The following is a 20646-nucleotide window of genomic DNA, read 5'->3' on the forward strand; positions in this document are numbered from 1 at the left end:
AAGTGCAGGGGCCAACGGGGCAACACAGTAATAGGGCAACATGAGCACAGTGGAGGGGGCAGTAGAGCAGGTTGGAGGATCTGAGAAGAGGTGCAACTTTGGATGTCTGGACATCTGACTTGAACTCTACATATGGAACTCCGTGAACATGAAGTCAAAGTCAAACCAGAGCAGAAGAAGTGAAGCTGTGATGTCCAACAGTCCATCAAATGTCCTCTCTCTTAACGTCCTGTCCTCTCTGGGTCTCGTTACAGTCTTTCTTTCTGTGGACTCTCTGATCCTCACTGTGAAGTGATCTCTTCAGCTCTGACCTCTGACCCCTCCCATCTCAAACATCTGGACCTGAGTTGGAACAAGCTGGAGGATTCCTCAGTGAAGATTGTGTGTTCTGGACTGGAGAGTCCAAACTGTAACCTGGAGACTCTGAGGTCAGTTTGCTGTCTGAAGGTAGAATCTGAGATTAGGAGGATTCCAGATGTAGTTTGGACATAGAGTGGACTGAGCTCTGCAGCATGTTGATGAGAGCTCTTCTCCTCCTGGTGACTTCAGCTGTTTGGACTTTACATTTCTAAACTCTTCCAGTCTGAACCTTCTTCAGCTCTGTCACTTCAACATCAAACTCTGTCCTCTAATCTCACTTCTTTCTCTCTTTATTCAGGTTGTACTACTGCAGGTTGTCAGAGATCAGCTGTTCTTCTGTGGCCTCAGCTCTGAAGTTCAACCCCTCCCTCCAGAAACATCTGGAACATCTGGACCTGAGCAGGAACCCTCTGCAGGATTCAGCAGTTTCTCAGCTGTGTGGTTTCCTGCAGAGTCCACTCTGTGGTCTGCAGACTCTGAGGTCAGACTCCTTGTTTGAGTGTGTTTCAGTAAAGTAGTGTTGACACTAAAGGTCACAGCTCTCCAAAAGAGCCAAACCTGATTTGACACATGACTCATGGAAACAGTCCAGCTGTTCAGCAGCAGCAACAAGGATGTAGCGGCTGGGCTCTTCACTCCTCCATGGCAGAACTAAACAGCTGACTGAGCTTCACATTGTTCAAGTCCAGTGAGGTCTGGATGGGATGTGGTTTCAGAGTTTAGTCAGAGGAGGAGGAGAGTGAACAGGCTGCAGAGCTTCCTACAGACCATGTGGGAGCAGCACTTGTTCTCAGGCTCCTGGCCTTGATTCGGAGCTCGCCATCAGGAATTTGATCTCATTGCAGAACACCTGGCTGCACGGACCAAACTATTCCACTGAGAAAGTTCAAGTCAGCATGAAGCTAAGCTAACGCCAAGCTAACAGCTGAAAGACAAATGGCTTCGCAATACATTAAGTCTATGTTAATACATTAGCATGTTACCATTAGCATGCTAGCATTACTGCACATTATCATGTTAGCGTGTTGGCACATTAGAACATTAGCATAAGTATGTCACAACATTACCATGTTAGCATAATCATGTCACAACATAAACATGATATTATTTGTACTGTATGTCACAGCATTAGCATGGTAGCATAAGCATGTCAGCACATTAGCATGTCAGCATTCACTTCGGCACATCAGCATGTTAGCTTTCACATGTCAGCACATTAGCATGTTCATCTAAGAATGTCAGAACATAAGGATGTTGACATGTTAGTATTCCAGCACATTAGTATTTAGCATTAGCATGTTAGAACATCAGCAAGTGAGCACATTGGCTCGGGTGCAACATCTGTCTCATTAAAACCATCTGCATAACTACTATAAACTACTATAACTATAAAATAGTGGTTTATTGATGACGTTTTGTTCTAGCCAATGGATTCCAGCATCAGTGTCTCTCATCCGGATTTAGTCTGATCTTCCTCCATTCTCCATCTCAGCATCTTCTTTTGGTCAGGGTTAGCATCCACTGAAGGCAGCCACCTTTGGGACACACAAAAGCAGCAATTTTTACAATTTTAACCCCCCAAAAAAAACGAACAGAAGATAAAATATGTTAAAGCTCAAAATGTATCAGAATGAATAATGTGATGTTTTCATGTCAGCTTTTAGATCGATAATTTTCATTGTTTGTTACAAAAAATGATCAGCAGGACTAAGCATTTTGTGTATTTAATGTATTTTAGCCTAAATAGGGTCTCAAGTTAGTTATTTCTCCAGTAAGAAGCTGTAAGCAGCAGTAACATCTTGAATAATGTAAAGTGAAGGAATTCAATCTGCCCCGTTTGGGTTTATTTCACTATTTAACAAGCAGCCCTTTCCATGTTATTCTTTAGAGACCCTTTGCCTGTGAAAAGTGATTCTACAGTATCTGGTTTAATTAGAACATCCATGAGAGAGACAAAAAATCCGTCATCTTTTCCAGTTATATTATGTTGGACTTTGTTTTTAAAACATCCAAGCATCCTGTGTCATAGCCACACGTCTGACATTTTTAACGAATGAAACCGTTTGGAAATCGGCGGAAAATTCAGTGAATAATTCCACTTCAAGATGAAAGAAACCCCCTTAACTCTGTAGATGCACATGCACTGCTGTTGCTCCCATCCACCGTGCCAAGATGGCGTTGCTTTAGGCACGCCTCTCCGCCCTGCTGGGCTTCTCTCCCTCACACCTGAGAGGAATGAAGCTCAGCAGCTCATGAAGAGCCTTGGCTGATTGGAGGCTCTCAAGTCACATGATCATGTCATGTGACATGGTGCGTTTGAGGCCCTCCTGAAAGTAGGAAAAACACTGGTCCACTATAACCCTGGTTGTGTGTGTGTGTGTGTGTGTGTGTGTGTGTGTGTGTGTGTCTATATGGATTGGCCGGACATTTGACCTGACTACATACCGACATTACATGGACCTTAGGGGATTATGAGGACTATGCCGATGTCCCTGTAATTCGGAGAGTGTATTTGCATTTGTGAGTGTCTAAAGAACAAAAATCCTCATTTTCTTTGAAAGTCCTTATGTACCACTTGACCTGATTTTCAGTGTATCCCAGTGTATAGAACAGCGTCCCCTAGTGTTAGTCCCTGAATTGCATCTTCTTACACATTTTTGATACACACGGTGCAAATTTAGCGGGCTCTTTTGTGATTGGCTGGTTTGAACTTGTGGGCGCGATCAACATGGCGTCGGATTCAAGCTCCGCCCACGCACGCTTTGGGTTCGTCCTCGCTTTAAAAATTAAATGCCCACTTGAAAGTCCGAATGGATATCCACATCTCTGGAGGAATAAATACACACAGGTAAGTTTTGAAACTTATTAATTGGCCAACTGTTTGTTTAAGAAAGATTTTGCAAGTAACAGCACCAACAACACTGTGTTAAGACGTGCAGAGAGAGCTGTGTAGAGAGCTGCGTAGAGAACGTTAGTCGCAACGTTAGCTAACGTTAGCTTCGGCTAACGTTAGCTCAGGCTGTAGTCAGGCTGTAGTTATCTGTTTTTATTGACATATGGAAGCTGAGCTGAGGTCTGGAGAGTCTGTAGCTTTCAAGTAACACTGGGTTAAGATGTGTAGAGAGCTGTGTGGAGACGTTAGCTGACGTTAGCAACGTCGCTAACGCTAGCTAGCGTTAGCAACATCGCTAACGCTAGCTAGCGTTAGCAACGTCGCTAACGCTAGCTAGCGTCAGCTTTTTAAAAGATGAAACAAGCTGGGACTGTTTTCTTTTATTCTCTGTTGTTATCATTAACTAGTTAACTGCTTTTAGGAAACAGAAAATAATCAGATGTCAGAAGCAGTTCAGTAGCAACATGGTATGCCTTGCTTTTTACCTCACTGAGGGATCCAAGTGTTTTTTCTTACATGTTAAAAGGTGCTGAGCGTGTTTCTTCCAGCTTTTTGAATCTACTATTAGTTTAATACCTGCAGCATCAGACAGCAGTAGGATCCATATTTGTGTTTCTAAAGAGAAAAAAGCTTCTGTATTTACATAGAACAACAATAACTTCAATAATAAAGTTTACCCTTACACTATATTGTATTATTGAGAAAGGGACAATCAGGATCCAAAAACAGGTTAAAAGGTGGTGAGCGTGTTTGATTTTTTGCTATAGATGAAGTTTTAGTCTGTTAATACATATTACAAATATTGCATGCTTACAGCAGCACTCTCCAGCAACCAGTCTGTCTGAAAAGATGAAATGCCATCACTTTAATGGTTGAATGAAGAAAATGTTTCATGTTCTACATCTGGAAGGAGTTTTAGAAACTAATATTGTGGTTGATTTTTTTATGCTGTGAGTTAGCACAATATGTTTTGTTAAAGCTTAAGGTGCGTTCACACCGGACGCGTTGCAAGCGTCACGGGCGTCACTGACGCCTCAAAGTTGACGCATGTGAAGTGTGGAATTCAACGCGTGTTCAAATTACACACGACGCTTTCAACGCTCGCGACGCGCGGCAGCTCACTGGCGGGAGTGGGAGGAGCTTGTGTCCTGTCTTCATGTTGACAATTGCGGAATCGGTGCCGAAATCGACCTGCTAAAGCTGATTTCACTTTAGCTCTAAACTCTTCAAATGTATAACTTTATCGAGATTTTTTTTTAAATTAGGCGACAAAGTGGTCGTTTAGAGCCCGAGTGTGTCGTTTGTTTGCCTGAATACCAGCTGTTTATGATTTTCTTCGGACGAATTCGGTGAAATGTGAGCCAGCCGCAGTGAGCGGCTCCAGCACGGAGGTGTCAGAGAAGCAGGAGAGAAGCAGAGCACACACGAACCCTGGACCCGCCACGGGGGCCCCCCGCTACGGCGCCGTGGCGGGCTGTTCCCCCGACCCAGCGGCCCAGCCTCCAGACCCGGTCGGGCTTTGGCGGCGGGCGATGCGGATCGCACCGTCGGCCGCCCCCGCTTCTCCGACCGGCTCCCCGGCGACCCGCAGCAGGACCGAGATGCGCGGTCTCACCCAGCGGTCCTACGGAGCGGGCCCGCCGCTGGGGTGGCGCGCTGCACCGAGGGGCCCGGGGATCTGCCGCTGGACCTCCGGGACCGACTCGGTGCGACGTCCGGAGGGTGTGGGAAACTCTGCGCTGGCCGGCGGGACCGACTCGGTGCGACGTCCGGAGGTCCCGGAGGTCTGGCGGCGGACCCCCGGGCCCCCCGGTGCAGCGCGCCACCCCAGCGGCGGGCCTGCCGGCCAGCGCAGAGTTTCCCACACTCTCCGGGCCGGACCCAGATTGCGGGGCCAGCGTGAGGATGAGGTTAGCTTTCAGCAGTACCTCCGCCTCTCCCGGGCCCAGTTTGACGAGCTTCTGGCCCGCATCAGCGCTCAGAGTGCTCGTCTGTGATTGGATGACGCGTGCGTTGACGCTTCCAAAGTTCAATTTTCCCAACTTCAGGCGTTGACGCCTGCAACGCGCGTCGCCAACGCTCGGAAAGCGACGCTCGAAAAGCGTCTGACACGCGTTAGGTGTGTTGAAGCTCGTCCACCATAGACTTTGAATGTAAAAGCGACGCCCGTGATGCTTGCAACGCATCCGGTGTGAACGCACCTTTAGAGTCAAAATTAATTTGAGTCTCTGGTCCAATTCTGCTTTACATTACAACAAACATTGTCTTGCTCTGTTTAAAGTGTAATTCATATGCATACTCTCAACTGACCATCTCTGGTCTCAAAAAAAGTGTTATACTTAATATTGGTCCTTTTGCATGTGGAATGAATAATTGTCGTTGGTAACACATAGATTTCTGAAGGAACAATAAATACAATGTGCACAGACTCTCGTGAGACAGGTTAGTTTGACCCTACTGATGAGGTGTTGTTACAATAGTAATTCTGCTCAGTGAAGCCAGCCACTGGATTCTATCCGTACCTTTTAAGTATGTTACTGGCTTGCACAGCTAAAGATTTCCGTGCTTTGATAATACTTGTCTCTACAGATAAACATGATAACTTGACTGAGTCATTTTCCTTGACAATTCAGGGTTATGATGCAGTGGAGTTAAAATGCAATGGCGAAGACGCATAAATCAAAAGGAGGATGCAAAATTTTGCGTTACTGCTGGAAGGGACAAAGTGGGGCTTGACATCCAATACATCAATGCCTTCAAAGGTATGTTGAATCTTGGTAATGTTTGCAGTTAAACTTGAATGTGTGGCCTGACTTTACTCTTGACTTTATTTCTCTTGTACTTTGAATTTTACAAACTGTCCAGAGTGGCTCACAGGAGCATTTTCTTCTTATTGTGCGTCTCTTTCATGCATTGTCTGCTATAGATGACCAGTGACAGAAGTCAGACTGAAATGATTATGAGCGCCGTGAGCCAGACGAGGCCAGTGCTTGACCGAGCCACCAGAGTTGAAAAGGTAAATTACATTTGGTTTTCCATTGAATGTCATCACTCGAGGCACAATATTATGCTTTCTAACATGGTCATTTTTGGAGTGTGTGTGTTTATTCACATGCATGTAGTGTGGATTATGCGGACAGTGGTATGTGAGGACAATCTCAATGGATGCTTTTCAAAGTGTGAGTCAGTATAGCTTCTGAGTGTGTGTGTGTGCATATTACACTGTGAACCGCCCAATTATGACTTAGGCGGACTGTAGTGTTTAGAGGTTCCTTCCTCTGGTGGGGGGATGGTAATGGAATCACTTTGGTCTGTATGAATACCTGGACAACCTGCATTTGATCTGTATGTTACTTTTATGTTCATGGTCAGTGTTGTTATCCATGTCAGGATGTGGACCCAGACACCAGGCATAATTATGTTACAAGAAAAGATCGTATTTAGAATGAATGCGTGCAAATTTGTCAGCTATAAAGGCGCAGCATCTCCCTGCAAAAAGCTTCTGGCCACCTCTTTCAGATAGAATGGGACCATTCTAGGACATGAACCATAAGAGATAAAGAAGAATCAGATTCATCAGTTACAACTAACTTCGAACATTATAGGTTTAGTCATCTGCAGGTTATTGTCTGTTGACAAAAAAACGCATGTAGAGTACATTTTCCTCACTTTGAAGAATTCTGAATCACAGCCACGATGAACCTAACTTAATGTCACACAGAGAACATCATGCTGTCAAACTGTAACTTTTGCAGGCTCTTGACGAGAAAACAAATCAAGAAATTCCCAAGACCACAAATTCCAAATCAGCAAATGGAACCGTTGAACAGGTATTTCCATGTGTCAGTGGAAGACAGATGTCTCTTGTATTTTGAATTTTACAAACTGTCCAGAGTGGCTCACAGGAGCATTTTCTTCTTATTGTGCGTCTCTTTCATGCATTGTCTGCTATAGATGACCAGTGACAGAAGTCAGACTGAAATGATTATGAGCGCCGTGAGCCAGACGAGGCCAGTGCTTGACCGAGCCACCAGAGTTGAAAAGGTAAATTACATTTGGTTTTCCATTGAATGTCATCACTCGAGGCACAATATTATGCTTTCTAACATGGTCATTTTTGGAGTGTGTGTGTTTATTCACATGCATGTAGTGTGGATTATGCGGACAGTGGTATGTGAGGACAATCTCAATGGATGCTTTTCAAAGTGTGAGTCAGTATAGCTTCTGAGTGTGTGTGTGTGCATATTACACTGTGAACCGCCCAAATATGACTTAGGCGGACTGTAGTGTTTAGAGGGTCCTTCCTCTGGTGGGGGGATGGTAATGGAATCACTTTGGTCTGTATGAATACCTGGACAACCTGCATTTGATCTGTATGTTACTTTAGGGTGCTTTCACACCTACCAGTCCGCTAGAGTGGTTCGGTTCAGATATAAATTATTCATAAATGTTGCAGCTGTCAACTAGTTCGGTTCACATTCACACCACTTGTTTTTGCAGATGAACTATCCACTATGACCCTCCTGCCCCTTGGTGTCGCTGTTCACATAATAGTGTGTTTTGCGTGGCGGAAGTGAACCCTGATTGGCCAGCATGTGTGACGTGATGCGCCGCGCGGCTTGCTACGGAAGCCTCCGCTGACCAAAAAGCCTTCTCCACAACAGAGCGGACAGGACCGAGGCTGGTCAACGTTCACACCAGCAGCGGATCGCGCCGAGACCGCACCGAGACCGCCTCCTCGAGGAGGTCTCGGTGCGGTTCTTTGTCCCGGACCAAAACTAACTGGTCTGCTTTCACACCAGCGCATACGAACCGAACCTGCAGGAATTGGGGACGCTAGTCCGCTTCAAGCGGACCAAATGCTGTAGGTCTGAAAGCACCCTATGTTCATGGTCAGTGTTGTTATCCATGTCAGGATGTGGACCCAGACACCAGGCATAATTATGTTACAAGAAAAGATCGTATTTAGAATGAATGCGTGCAAATTTGTCAGCTATAAAGGCGCAGCATCTCCCTGCAAAAAGCTTCTGGCCACCTCTTTCAGATAGAATGGGACCATTCTAGGACATGAACCATAAGAGATAAAGAAGAATCAGATTCATCAGTTACAACTAACGTCGAACATTATAGGTTTAGTCATCTGCAGGTTATTGTCTGTTGACAAAAAAACGCATGTAGAGTACATTTTCCTCCCTTTGAAGAATTCTGAATCACAGCCACGATGAACCTAACTTAATGTCACACAGAGAACATCATGCTGTCAAACTGTTTGTAACTTTTGCAGGCTCTTGACGAGAAAACAAATCAAGAAATTCCCAAGACCACAAATTCCAAATCAGCAAATGGAACCGTTGAACAGGTATTTCCATGTGTCAGTGGAAGACAGATTTCTCTTGTACTTTGAATTTTACAAACTGTCCAGAGTGGCTCACAGGAGCATTTTCTTCTTATTGTGCGTCTCTTTCATGCATTGTCTGCTATAGATGACCAGTGACAGAAGTCAGACTGAAATGATTATGAGCGCCGTGAGCCAGACGAGGCCAGTGCTTGACCGAGCCACCAGAGTTGAAAAGGTAAATTACATTTGGTTTTCCATTGAATGTCATCACTCGAGGCACAATATTATGCTTTCTAACATGGTCATTTTTGGAGTGTGTGTGTTTATTCACATGCATGTAGTGTGGATTATGCGGACAGTGGTATGTGAGGACAATCTCAATGGATGCTTTTCAAAGTGTGAGTCAGTATAGCTTCTGAGTGTGTGTGTGTGCATATTACACTGTGAACCGCCCAATTATGACTTAGGCGGACTGTAGTGTTTAGAGGTTCCTTCCTCTGGTGGGGGGATGGTAATGGAATCACTTCGGCTTGGACAACCTGCATTTGATCTGTATGCAAGTTAAATGTTTACGGTCAGTGTGGTTAGACACTTGCCAGGCTGTGGACCCAGACACCAGTCATTATTATTATTATTATTATTATTATTATTATTGAAAGATGCTGCTTAGAATGAATCGGTGCAAATTCATCAACGATAAAGGCGCAGCTTCTCCTTGCAACAAGCTGCCAGCCACCTCTTTCAGATAGAATGGGACCATTCTACCAAAATGATTGTTAGATATAAAGAAAGAATCAAATATCAAATTCTTCACTTACGATTACCCTACAATATTGTAGTTTAGTGGTCTGCAGACTACAGTCAGTCGATAGAAATCACTTCTATAATGTATTTCCCTCTACCAAACATTCAGAATCACAGCCATGATGACCTTCTCATCATCTTACACAGAGAACATTTTCTTGAAATGAATTATAATATTGTTATGTCCTTTTTTACAGGATCTCGATGAGGAAATGCCTCAGGAAAGTCCCGAGACAACAAATTCCTCATCATCAAAAGAAGTTGTTGAACAGGTGTGTCTTAATGGAAGAAAGATTGTTATCTTGGACTTTACATCTTGCCAAACTCTCCAGAGAGGTTCACAACAATGTTTTGCCACCATTACTTTGTATTAACAGCAGAATGTTTCTTGGTCCAAACTTCAGACATCCTCCTGACTGTTAAGATTCTCTGTATTTTTAATGTATTGCTGTTCCATGCACTATCTGCTACAGGTGACAAGTGAGAAAAGCCAGATTGAGAGGACTGTGAGTGGCCTGAATCAGACAAGTCCAGTGTTGGATGTCCTCCCTGTGTTTGGACAGGTAGGTTAAACCCAGGGTGCCAATCAATGCCGGTGCAGTGTGAGTGCACTGCACTTACATGGATAGTGGAAAGGAAGGACGACCCCACCAGAAGCATAAGGCCTCAATCACACATACGCGGTCACTGCGCGGGCGCGGGGCGGACGCGTAGACCGCGCAGGCGCTGGAGCGGCGTACTCAGGCGTCCCTTTCTCACCAGCGCGGTCTGCGTGAGCGGGTTGTCGGCGGCAATGGGCTACTAGTGTAACATGTTTGAAGTAATTCCAGAGGCGTTTCGGGAGCGAAAGGATGTTTATTCCCAAGAGCAGGCATCCAGAAACGTGCATCAGCATCGGGAGTCAAAAACACACAACACAATGCGGCTTCCGTAGCTCCGGCATAGACTTATAGATATAGATCTCTAGATATATGTATCTACACACGCACGCTCCTCTCAACTGCGCCGAATAGTAAATTCAAACGGAACATATATCTGCATATATGACAACTCGGCCCTGTCTTCATTGTTTTCATTGGGACCCGCTCCAAGCTGCGTGGAAAAATAGACGGAGCAGAACACTGGTAAAAGCCTCTGGTGTAGACCAGTTTGTGAGCAAACATGAGCTCAATACATGCATAGAAAGCCCAGCTGACACGAGATGTGTGTTTATGCCATTGGTTTCAATGGGACACCGCGCACAACCCGCGCAGAAATATAGACTTGATTTCTATTTAGAAACCGCCGGATTTGAACGGGCCATGAACGTGTTCTCCGCGCGTGCAGTGTGAACCGACTGATCTGTCTGCATGCAGTTCTGACTTTTCCCCGCTGACACCGTGCAAACCCGGACAGATCCGCGCCCGCACAGCCGCGTATGTGTGATTGAGGCCTAAGAGATTGTAGGTCTTTGTAACATTGAAGTGTGTGTGAGTGTATTAAGCCATGAGCCACCCAAATGTGACTTGGAAGGACTGTAGTGTTTAGAGGGTCCTTCCTCTGGTGGGAATTTGACATCACTAGAAAAGACGGACCGTTTTCACGGGTATGAGAGGGGCTGCCTCTCTAAGCAGGAGAAAAATAAGGAAAGCTCAAACACAGGCACGAAGGAAAAACCCGCTTTGTGGATGTTTTTGATGAGTACATAACTATATATCAAGGCTGAAACATACAAAAGGTGAATTTTGAATGATACCGCCCCTTTAATGTCTCTTGAACCTTTACACTGTCTACAGTGTCCTTTTGCGCATATAATAAATACATTTCTCATCATTTCAGGATCAACAGTCTGATGTTACCCTTGATGATATCCAAGTTCACAGAGATTTCTACAGATTCGCAGTTCCCACCACACAGCTGGCCAAGGTTTCCAAACTGCTTCTGTCAATGCAAAAAGGATGTCTTTCTGGTCTGCAAGGGAAATCCCTGGATGAGATTGCACTTGAAGGTTTGTACAGAAATTAGTATTCCAAATAAATGTCTGTATTTAATGTGGAGTAATGCATCTGAATTTTACTAATACTTATTTCTAGGTGAAATTGCGTTAAGTGATGCTGAGGCCGAGGATAGTCAGAGGGAGTCAGATGACAACGGCACAACATTCACATCACACTGTGGAAATATCAAGCCTGTGGATGCTGCATCTGTTTCTGCATTAGCAGAGGAGGCTCGTGACACTGAAGGTTTTGGTAAGTTACCTCACCACATAGTTACAGTTGTGATCATAAGCGTACATGCACTAAAGACCATGCAGATCAATAAAGTCTTGAGTTTCCAATAACTCCCATCACTAAAAATATTCTATGATGAAATCATTAAAACACCTTCAATCACAAAATACAATAATGCAATTTCATCTCAACTAGGCAATTTTGGTAGCTGTCTACAAACTTCTGGTTGTATCTTTCACTACTCCTCATGACATAATTGGTACTTTTGAACAAAATGTTCAATTTTTTCACATAAATTAATTTGATTAGATTTAAGTCAGGGCTTAGGGGAAACGGGTCTCTTATCCTAATTTTAACCTGACTGAACCATTTCTTTACTGCTTTTGATGTGTGTTTGGAATCGTTTGCCGTTTTTCAATTCTTAGTATGAGTGCGTACCCATGTACTTAGCGAGAACACACTTGTTCGTCGTACTCAGGGCTGGCTCTGGGCATAGGTGAACTCGGCGGCCGCCTTGGGCACACTTTACAGGTGGTGGGGGGGGCATGTGGAAGAGTAGTTGGCGCATGGTGCGGTGCTCCGATGCTACGTGCGAGCACCGCACAGCAACACCCCCCCACCCACCACCCACCCCAATGAGGCCGCTCGTCTCAGGCTCATCTGGGGCGCATACTTAGGCATACAAGTCCGTCGCAAGTCTGTACTCGAAGTACAGACTTGTGACGAGGCTAGAACACAGTGGATTAATGTACAGCATACTTGATGACATCATTGTGTGTTCACAATGCCAATATCTCTTAGTTTTCATATCATTCATGCATTAGAATATTAATAAAACGCAACATAAGATGAGTGTTTATAGCGTGGCCAGTGATCAGGAAGTATTATTGAAGAGAGTAGCTGGTGTGGAACAAGTTAATATAGCAAATCGCAGCATTAAACATTGTAAAAACATTAAAATGACAATACAGGATGAACTAGATTGTAGAAAAATGTGGCAAAATTGCTAACTATTCTGTCACATAAATGCTGCATATAATACAGTGTTACATTTACTTCTAGCCTGCCTGCCCTCCTATACAGCCTTTCAATTACTGTTTAACTACTTGGAGCTGAGCTCAGAAGAAAAGCAGGTGATCAGATATTTCTACAAATACAATTTTTTCACTGTATGTTTTACTGCCTGTCATACCTGTGCGCCTTTTGTCATCCGTCTGCTCCGGTCTTCATGATGACTGATTTACATGAGTCTAATATACATTAGCTACACACATCATCAGCACCATTCAGTTCTCTCTTCAGTAAATACATCAATGTGTTCCACTAAGCAAAGAGAGATATTAATCATAAAAAGATGTTTAACAAAGAAAGTAAGGAGTTTAAGGAAACTTTAACAAACTTCAACAGAACCTTCAAGAGCAAAAGCGAAAATAAGTTAGAAACATCAGGAAGGTTAAAAAAATGACACGTTTTAAAAAAAATTCTACAGTTCTTTCTTTTATTTACCAGGAACAACAACAACTATATGAACAGGTCAATGATAAGATGTCGATCCTGGAGGTCATGTGACTCCAATCTTCAGTGTTGTCCAGGGAGAACACTGTTATATTGTTACAGATTCTGCTCCAGGAAAAAGCCCCTGGTTGGAGTGAGGAGCTTCGGTCTGGTTCCGGCAGAGTTCTGGACCTTCCTCAGTGTTGTGGATGAGCTGATGAACATCATCACAGAGTGATCCACTTCCAGACAGGAGCAGGTGGAGGAACCTGGAGCTTTGCTCTCCTGGCCATCGGGCATTTCTCCATCCTTCTGGAGTTGTTGATGGAGCCAGATCAAAATTCTTCCTCCTGCATAGCCACAGAAACATCTGTTACCTAAACAGAGAGTTTTCCCCTCCATCATACTGCAGAATGTTAGTGATGCCAAAGGGAGGTTTACTGATGTCTATATTAACAACCTGGGATGCGATGAGGCCTGGTCCTGCTCAGATCCCCCATGAACCAGCTGGTCCTGTCTCCACCAGCTGGGTTTCTGCTGGGTGGAGGTGGAGACTCATCCCTGCAGCACCAGGAGCCTTTATGACACCAGACTGACAACCTGTCACAAAGAAAGCTCTATCTCAATGATCAGACACATAAACATGTACACAGTGCATTCTGACCATGATCAGATCATAATGTATCAGTCACAGGAAGCATCTGTGGTGTCATTCAAAGTAAAAAAAAAAAAAAAACAAGTCAGATACCTTGGATTAAGCCTTCAAATTATGCCTATTTTATTCCTGGCTTGTTTGGCGTCACATCCAACCCTGAAGACTCTGAGGACAAAAAGAATCACACACTACCAACTCAATATGTTATTCATGCGTGCATTAATTCAGGCATTGAAAAACAAACCTCTCCATCCACATCTGGATGCAGATCACCTCTGGATCAGGTTCTGTTTCCTCAGTAATCCCTTGATTGAAATAGTTCATAGTTTTAGTTTGAATGCACAACATTTGCCAGTATAACCAGTAGAACACATTTAAACCACTGAGACTGAACTTTATGGTCAATGTTAACATTCACCTCCCATTTAAACATTCAAGTTCACTTAAACAGCTATAAACATGAACTTTTCCTTCAGCTGAGCAGATTTACTCTGAAACAGATTAAACTGGACGAAGACACCGTTGGATTCACACAAAACGATCCATATCTCCTGTGTAGCCATGGCGGAGAGTGATAGCCAGCTGCAGCCGTCATGAAGCAGCTGAGCGCCGGATGGCCTCAGACCCCCGGGTCACCTCGGTCCGCCGTTTGGTCCCCAGATGTCCGAAATTGTCGAAACAAATTTTTTAGTGAGCTTGATGTGGAGAGACTGACCCCATATCAACATTCTAAACAGCTACATTCTCGCCTAAAACACCGTTAAAACTATGTTCTGTTAAACAATAACGCTAATATTTCAGAATTTTTTTACTCACCGCTGTGTTCACTCCTCCGTCATGTCTTGCAAAATGCATTCTGGGTAATTTCACTTCTCAAGTCTACACAAGTCTGGTCCGATGCAGACTTGGTAAAGTGGGCGGAGTTAGTCCACATCGGGTATTTCATGCATACTTGGTTTGATGCGTACTTTGAATTGGAACAGTACTTGGTCTCCAACTGATGACATTTCATGAGTCTGAGAGTACACAACTACAGAGAAGTACGCGTATTGAGAAGCGATCATTGTCTTGTTGAAACATACAACTGTGTCCAAGATCAACTTTTTGGCTAATAATTTTAGGTTTTCCTGGATAATATTGAATTAACCCTTTTACATGATTCCATTTACTGTAAAACACCAGTTCCACTGGCAGCAAAACAGCCCTAGGGCAATAATACAACCATCATCATGGTTGACGATAGGTTTAGTGTTCTTAGGTTTAAAGGCTTCACCTTTTTTCCTTCATATTTAGGGTCGTTGTAGCCAAACAGCACAATTTTTCTTTCATCTGACGACAGAATTTTCTTTCAGAAGCCATTTGTTTCTCCATGTGATCAGCAGCATATTTCAGTCGAGCCTTAAGATTCAGCTTCTCGAGAGTTTCTCTTTGCAGGGCTACCTCTTATTTCATGATAATCATAATCTCTCACAAGAAGTTCAGAAGGCATGCAACTAAAAACATTTTGTTTCACACGTTTTTACATCTTCAAAACTGATAGGTCAAGTTGCTGTGTATATTTTTGACCCAGCAGATTTTATCATATTTCCAGAAGACCTTTAATATGTCAGAACCAAAAAGCACAATTGCTTTTTGTCTCCAAGATGCATAAGATTCATTTTATTTTTTTTTAGAAACCATGTAACCATGAGGCAAGGAAAAAAACATAACTAAAATAGTGGATAATTAACTGCTTTTAAGAATGTTCAGTGTCCACAGATAAAATGTCATTTGTCACATAAAAAGTCACATTTGGTTTCTTTTTGTGACGGTGTTTTCTACTTTTTATGTCTTCCAGGAAACGATGCTGCTCAACAACGGGATTCCAGAAGAATAACAAAGAGAACGTGGTCTAAGGCTGAAGTTGCTGCAGTAATGCGACATTTCAGAGATCACATATCTAAAGGAAAATTGGCCACCAAAAATGAATGCAGTCACTGCAAGCTGGTAGAAGACCCTGTGTTAGCCCAGAGAACAGTGCAAAATATCAGAGACTTTGTGAGAAATCGAGGAACAGCTGCAAAGAGGCAGCCACAGAAGCATAAGCTTTAAGTTCATTTGCAGTTATTCTCTTGTGTTGTAATTTTTCTGTTGCCTTAATATGTTTCGTAACAGCGAGTTGAGTGCACTTGCTTTTATTTATGTCTGCACACTTTTTCGTACTTTTCTTTGATTTTAGCTGTTGTATGTTTTAAGTTGTGTAGACAGATCTTTAAGTGCAATTTTACTTTTTTCGGATAATAAACCGACTGTTCCATTAATGTTGTGTGCAGTCAGGTCTGGTGTATAAGGTGGGTGTGTATTTATGCTAATGAGGTACTGACATCATTGTCCCTTTAAAGTCCCCATAGTGCTTTATTTTGGTTCTTATAAGTCACATATTTGTCAAGAAGAGAAATGTCTTCACAAACCACCATAATTTTAGGTAGGTGTGTATAGAGTTACGTAGCTCGTACCTGAAACCTAAAGTGACCTAAATTTTTTTCAGATTTTTTACAGCATTTTAATCCACCTCCCGTTGCTCTAGCACCTTGGGAAAGGGTAGCCGGCCTAAACCACCACCGGGCGGGTTTGGCGAAACTGTCCGTCTAGCCCTTATAAACCCGTATGTGTGTGTGTGTGTGTGTGTGTGTGTGTGTGTGTGTGTGTGTGTGTGTGTGTGTGTGTGTGTGTGTGTGTGGTGTGTGTGTGTGTGTGTGTGTGTGTGTGTGTGTGTGTGTGTGTGTGTGTGTGTGTGTGTGTGTGTGTGTGTGTGTGTGTGTTCTCGTATTTCTATCCTTGTTGGGGCCAAATGTCCCCACATGGATAGCAAAACGTGGAACGACGTGCCTTGTGGGGACCTTTTTCCGGTCCTAAGTAGGAGAAACGGTGTTTTCTTGACCATGTTGTTGTTACTGAAAAAAGTAAAAGTGCAAAAACATTTCTTTAGGGTTAGGCTTTGTTGTGGTGTGGGTTAGGGTAAGGGTCAGGGTTAGGGGCTAGACATGAATGGGAGTCAATGGAAGGTCCCCACAAGGATAGAAATACGAGACTGTGTGTGTGTGTGTGTGTGTGTGTGTGTGTGTGTGTGTGTGTGTGTGTGTGTGTGTGTGTGTGTGTGTGTGTGTGTGTGTGTGTGTGTGTGTGTGTGAAAACTCTGTCCTCTAATCTTCTTTCTCTCTTTATTCAGGTTGGAGGACTGCTGGTTGTCAGAGATCAGCTGTTCTTCTGTGGCCTCAGCTCTGAAGTCCAACCCCTCCCTCCAGAAACATCTGGAACATCTGGACCTGAGCAGGAACTCTCTGCAGGATTCAGCAGTTTCTCAGCTGTGTGATTTTCTGCAGGGTCCACTCTGTGTTCTGCAGACTCTGAGGTCAGTGGACTGTTTGTTCCTGTTGTGGAAGGAGAAATGTTTGTCAGCAGCTGTGATCTGAGACTCTGATCCTGCAGTGAGAGAGTGGACTGAGCTCAGCAGCAGCTGAATGATGTCACACTTTTGGTTCTCCAGACCATTCTTGGTCTCCAAACCACCTTTTTGTGGTCTGGGTCTGGACAGTCCAATGTCTCGGGTCTCTCGGTCTTGCAAGTCTCTGGCTGATGGTAAATTTCTAAGCTGGGGCTTCATCATTCTTCAGTTTCAGTGTGTTCATGTTGCAGCTCCTCCAGCAGGGACGACCAGCAGGATCGTCTTTTGAGCAAAAGTTTTATTTTTAGGCCAAGTTGCCAACATTTAACCGGAAACCTTTCTCCCTGGTTGCTCCTCCCCTCAACCCAGCCTCTGCTGTGCTGCTGTGCTGCTGCTCTCCAGGAATGTTTATGGCAGCTTGGACCTCAGTGAGGCCTTCAGAATAAATGGAAATTCCAGTGTTTACAGAACTAAAGAAGTGACAGAGGAAAAAAATGTGGAGTGTGTGAACCTTCTAGAATATAAAACACATTTGAAACCTGTTGTTTTTCCTTTTTACAACTGGGCAAAAGAAATAACTTCAAATGTACATAATTGTCCACATCTCTCACTCTTATATCATGTGTGTTCATCTCCAGTGTTGGGAAAGTTACTTTCAAAAATTAGTTACTTGTAGTTACCAGTTACTTCTTCAAAAAGTAACAGTTACAGTATTTTAAATATAATTATTGTGCAAAGTGACTATTGCTTTGCTTTAAAAAAACAAATGTGTTTACATATGTGAAAGAATCTGGATCCCCTCTGAACGGAACTTTAACATGCATGTTCATTATAAAACTGAATTTATGATTAATGAAATAAATGGACACTTGACAGAATAAATTACAAACAGGAAACACTGCATTAATATAAATCATTCGAACATTTCTGTGTGATTAGACAAGACACCAGAAAAGGTCATGACTAACTGTAGATAGCATTTCTACATCTACTGATATAGATGTATGTCAATAGATGTTTGCCCACAGATGCCTGAACTTCTATTTAAAAATGATCTTTGAAAAGTCAGGGCTCTGTGGCTGATGGTTGAGCTTCAACTCTCCCTAAACCTCAGTCATTAACTGACGCTGGTTGGTTTGATTTCATGTCATTCATTTACATGGTCAATCAGTGATTGGTGGAATCTCTGCTAAGCCCCGCCTCCTCCAGGTAACTGTTCCAGAACCATCAGCTGTTGATCTGCTCTCTGACTGCAGATGTTTTGTAGAAAATAAAGCACAGACATTTTTATTACGCAAGATGGATAAAAGCTTGTTTTTGTTCTGGGTCTGGAGCTCAACTGGTCTTAGTGTTGATTTTTTTTTTTTTTTTTTATTTACCCTTTATTTAGTCAGGAAAGTCCCGTTGATTAAAAGCCTCTTTTTTCAAGGGGGTCCTGGGGGTTACAGAGTAATAAATTATAATACAGAGTACAATAAATTACAATGAAATTAATAACAATGATACTCTATGAAATGGAAGTCTCTTGGTCTATGCGGTCTTGACTACAAGTCTAACTGATGTGTGTGGACATGAGGAGGAGTGTGAATGTTGTGTGCGATGAAGATCCACAACAACAGAGCAGCTCGTTGATCAGGACTGAGTAATGTGGAGCTGCTCATTTCTCCATCAATACATCTGATTGGTTCCTCCTCATTGATTCTGCTGCTTTCTCTCTTTATTCAGGTTGGAGGAATGCAGTTTGTCAGAGATCAGCTGTTCTTCTGTGGCCTCAGCTCTGAAGTCCAACCCCTCCCTCCTGAAACATCTGGACCTGAGTGAGAACCCTCTGCAGGATTCAGCAGTTTCTCAGCTGTGTGGTTTCCTGCAGAGTCCACTCTGTGGTCTGCAGACTCTGAGGTCAGTCTCCATGTTTGAGTGTGTTTCAGTAAAGTAGTGTTGACACTAAAGGTCAGACATCAGGCTGGTCTGAGAGTGATCCACACTGAGGATCTCCAGGAGAAACGGAGCTTCTTCTCTGTGAAGGGAATAATAAAGTGAACAAACAGACACGCTGTTTCCTCAGTCACATCCAGTGTATTAATAGCTGAACGGAAGCAGCGTTCCCTCCACAGGGCTCAGGCATGAGCAATCAAACCCCGATCATAAACAATTATCAACGAAATAAGCTTGTAGGAACAAAAACACTGCAGAAAACATGATGAAATAAGACTCAAATACATATTTCAAAACAATATCAGAAATTAATTATGTTTAACACAGATTAACCCTCTTTGGCTCAACACCGGATGTCTGCCTGGGAGACCAGAGCAATAGATAACAGATAATTCGATCAACAGATCACTATGAATTTCACCTTAGATCTTTTTTTTTTAACCTTTCATGAATTATTTTTAAGCAAATACTTTCATGAATTAAAACATTCTTTCATTTCTATTTTACCATATTCATATGTTCACATTGTTTTTAACAGCATTTTAACAGAAACTGTAACACCATTACATGTGCAGCTCCACATTACAAAGCTTTCTAGAAGAAGAAAGGTGCTGCCGTGAATCATTGACTATGAACCTCTGACACGCTCCATGTTGACCTTCAGCTTTCAAAGCAGGCTGATCTCTCCTGGATCGAGCCATCACTGATCTCCCAGCTGGAACTCCAGACTCTCAGCAACTTTTTGGTTTTCTGTCCAGTAACCTTGGCTGTTGACATGTCCTCCACTGGGCTCTGCTTCTGTTTGGTCTTCACATCAGTTCAGCTCTCCAAAAGATCAAAGGTCAGATCAGGGAGGAGAAGAAGCCCAGTTCTTCTTTCACTTCCTCGGAGCGCCAACCTTCTGAAGAAGAAGAAATGGACACCAAGGATCAGTCTGATCAGTCTCATCTAAAGAGGATTGAGTCCTCATTTCTTCATTGCTTCAGCTGTTTGGACTTTACATTTCTAAACTCTTCCAGTCTGAACCTTCTTCAGCTCTCAGTCACTTCAACATCACACTCTTTCCTCTAATCTCACTTTTCTCTCTTTATTCAGGTTGTCGAGCTGCAAGTTGTCAGAGATCAGCGGTTCTTCTGTGGCCTCAGCTCTGAAGTGCAACCCCTCCCTCCAGAAACATCTGGAACATCTGGACCTGAGCTGGAGCCCTCTGCAGGATTCAGCAGTTTCTCAGCTGTGTGGTTTTCTGGAGAGTCCACTCTGTGGTCTGCAGACTCTGAGGTCAGACTCCATGTTTGAGTGTGTTTCAGTAAAGTAGTGTTGACACTAAAGATCAGACATCAGACTGATCTTAGAGTGGTCCACACTGAGGATCTCCAAGAGAAATGGAGCTTCTTCACTGGTCTTTAGTCCTGTGACTGTGGCAGAGCCGTGTGCAGCTCCACATTTCAAAGCTTGCTAGAAGAAGAAAGGAGCTGCAGTGGATCATTGACTGTGAACCTCTGACACGCTCCATGTTGACCTTCAGCTTTCAAA

General features: G+C 43.4%; 1 protein-coding gene and 1 long non-coding RNA gene across 3 annotated transcripts; one reads left to right on the forward strand and one right to left on the reverse strand.

Moving 5' to 3' along the window:
- The first annotated feature begins 3093 nt into the window (after positions 1–3093).
- Positions 3094–16054, forward strand: LOC115399798 (uncharacterized). The gene is made up of 12 exons (XM_030107369.1): positions 3094–3208; positions 5887–6015; positions 6180–6269; positions 7009–7083; positions 7208–7297; positions 8538–8612; positions 8737–8826; positions 9593–9667; positions 9869–9958; positions 11214–11382; positions 11468–11623; positions 15592–16054. Exons 2-12 carry the CDS (start codon positions 5944–5946, stop codon positions 15843–15845), a joined length of 1236 nt encoding a protein of 411 aa, XP_029963229.1. The 5' UTR covers positions 3094–3208; positions 5887–5943; the 3' UTR covers positions 15846–16054.
- Positions 13075–14351, reverse strand: LOC115399799 (uncharacterized). 2 transcript variants are annotated; one of them, XR_003932731.1, is made up of 4 exons: positions 13999–14351; positions 13848–13919; positions 13560–13699; positions 13075–13449 (listed from the first exon to the last, which is right to left on the reverse strand). It is a non-coding gene; the product is annotated as an uncharacterized LOC115399799 (long non-coding RNA). The 2 variants fall into 2 exon arrangements; XR_003932730.1 differs by lacking the exon at positions 13999–14351 and having other exon boundaries at positions 13848–13979.
- Positions 16055–20646: the final 4592 nt, after the last annotated feature.

This window comes from Salarias fasciatus, chromosome 13, assembly GCF_902148845.1.
Source record: "Salarias fasciatus chromosome 13, fSalaFa1.1, whole genome shotgun sequence".
Taxonomy (NCBI): domain Eukaryota; kingdom Metazoa; phylum Chordata; class Actinopteri; order Blenniiformes; family Blenniidae; genus Salarias; species Salarias fasciatus.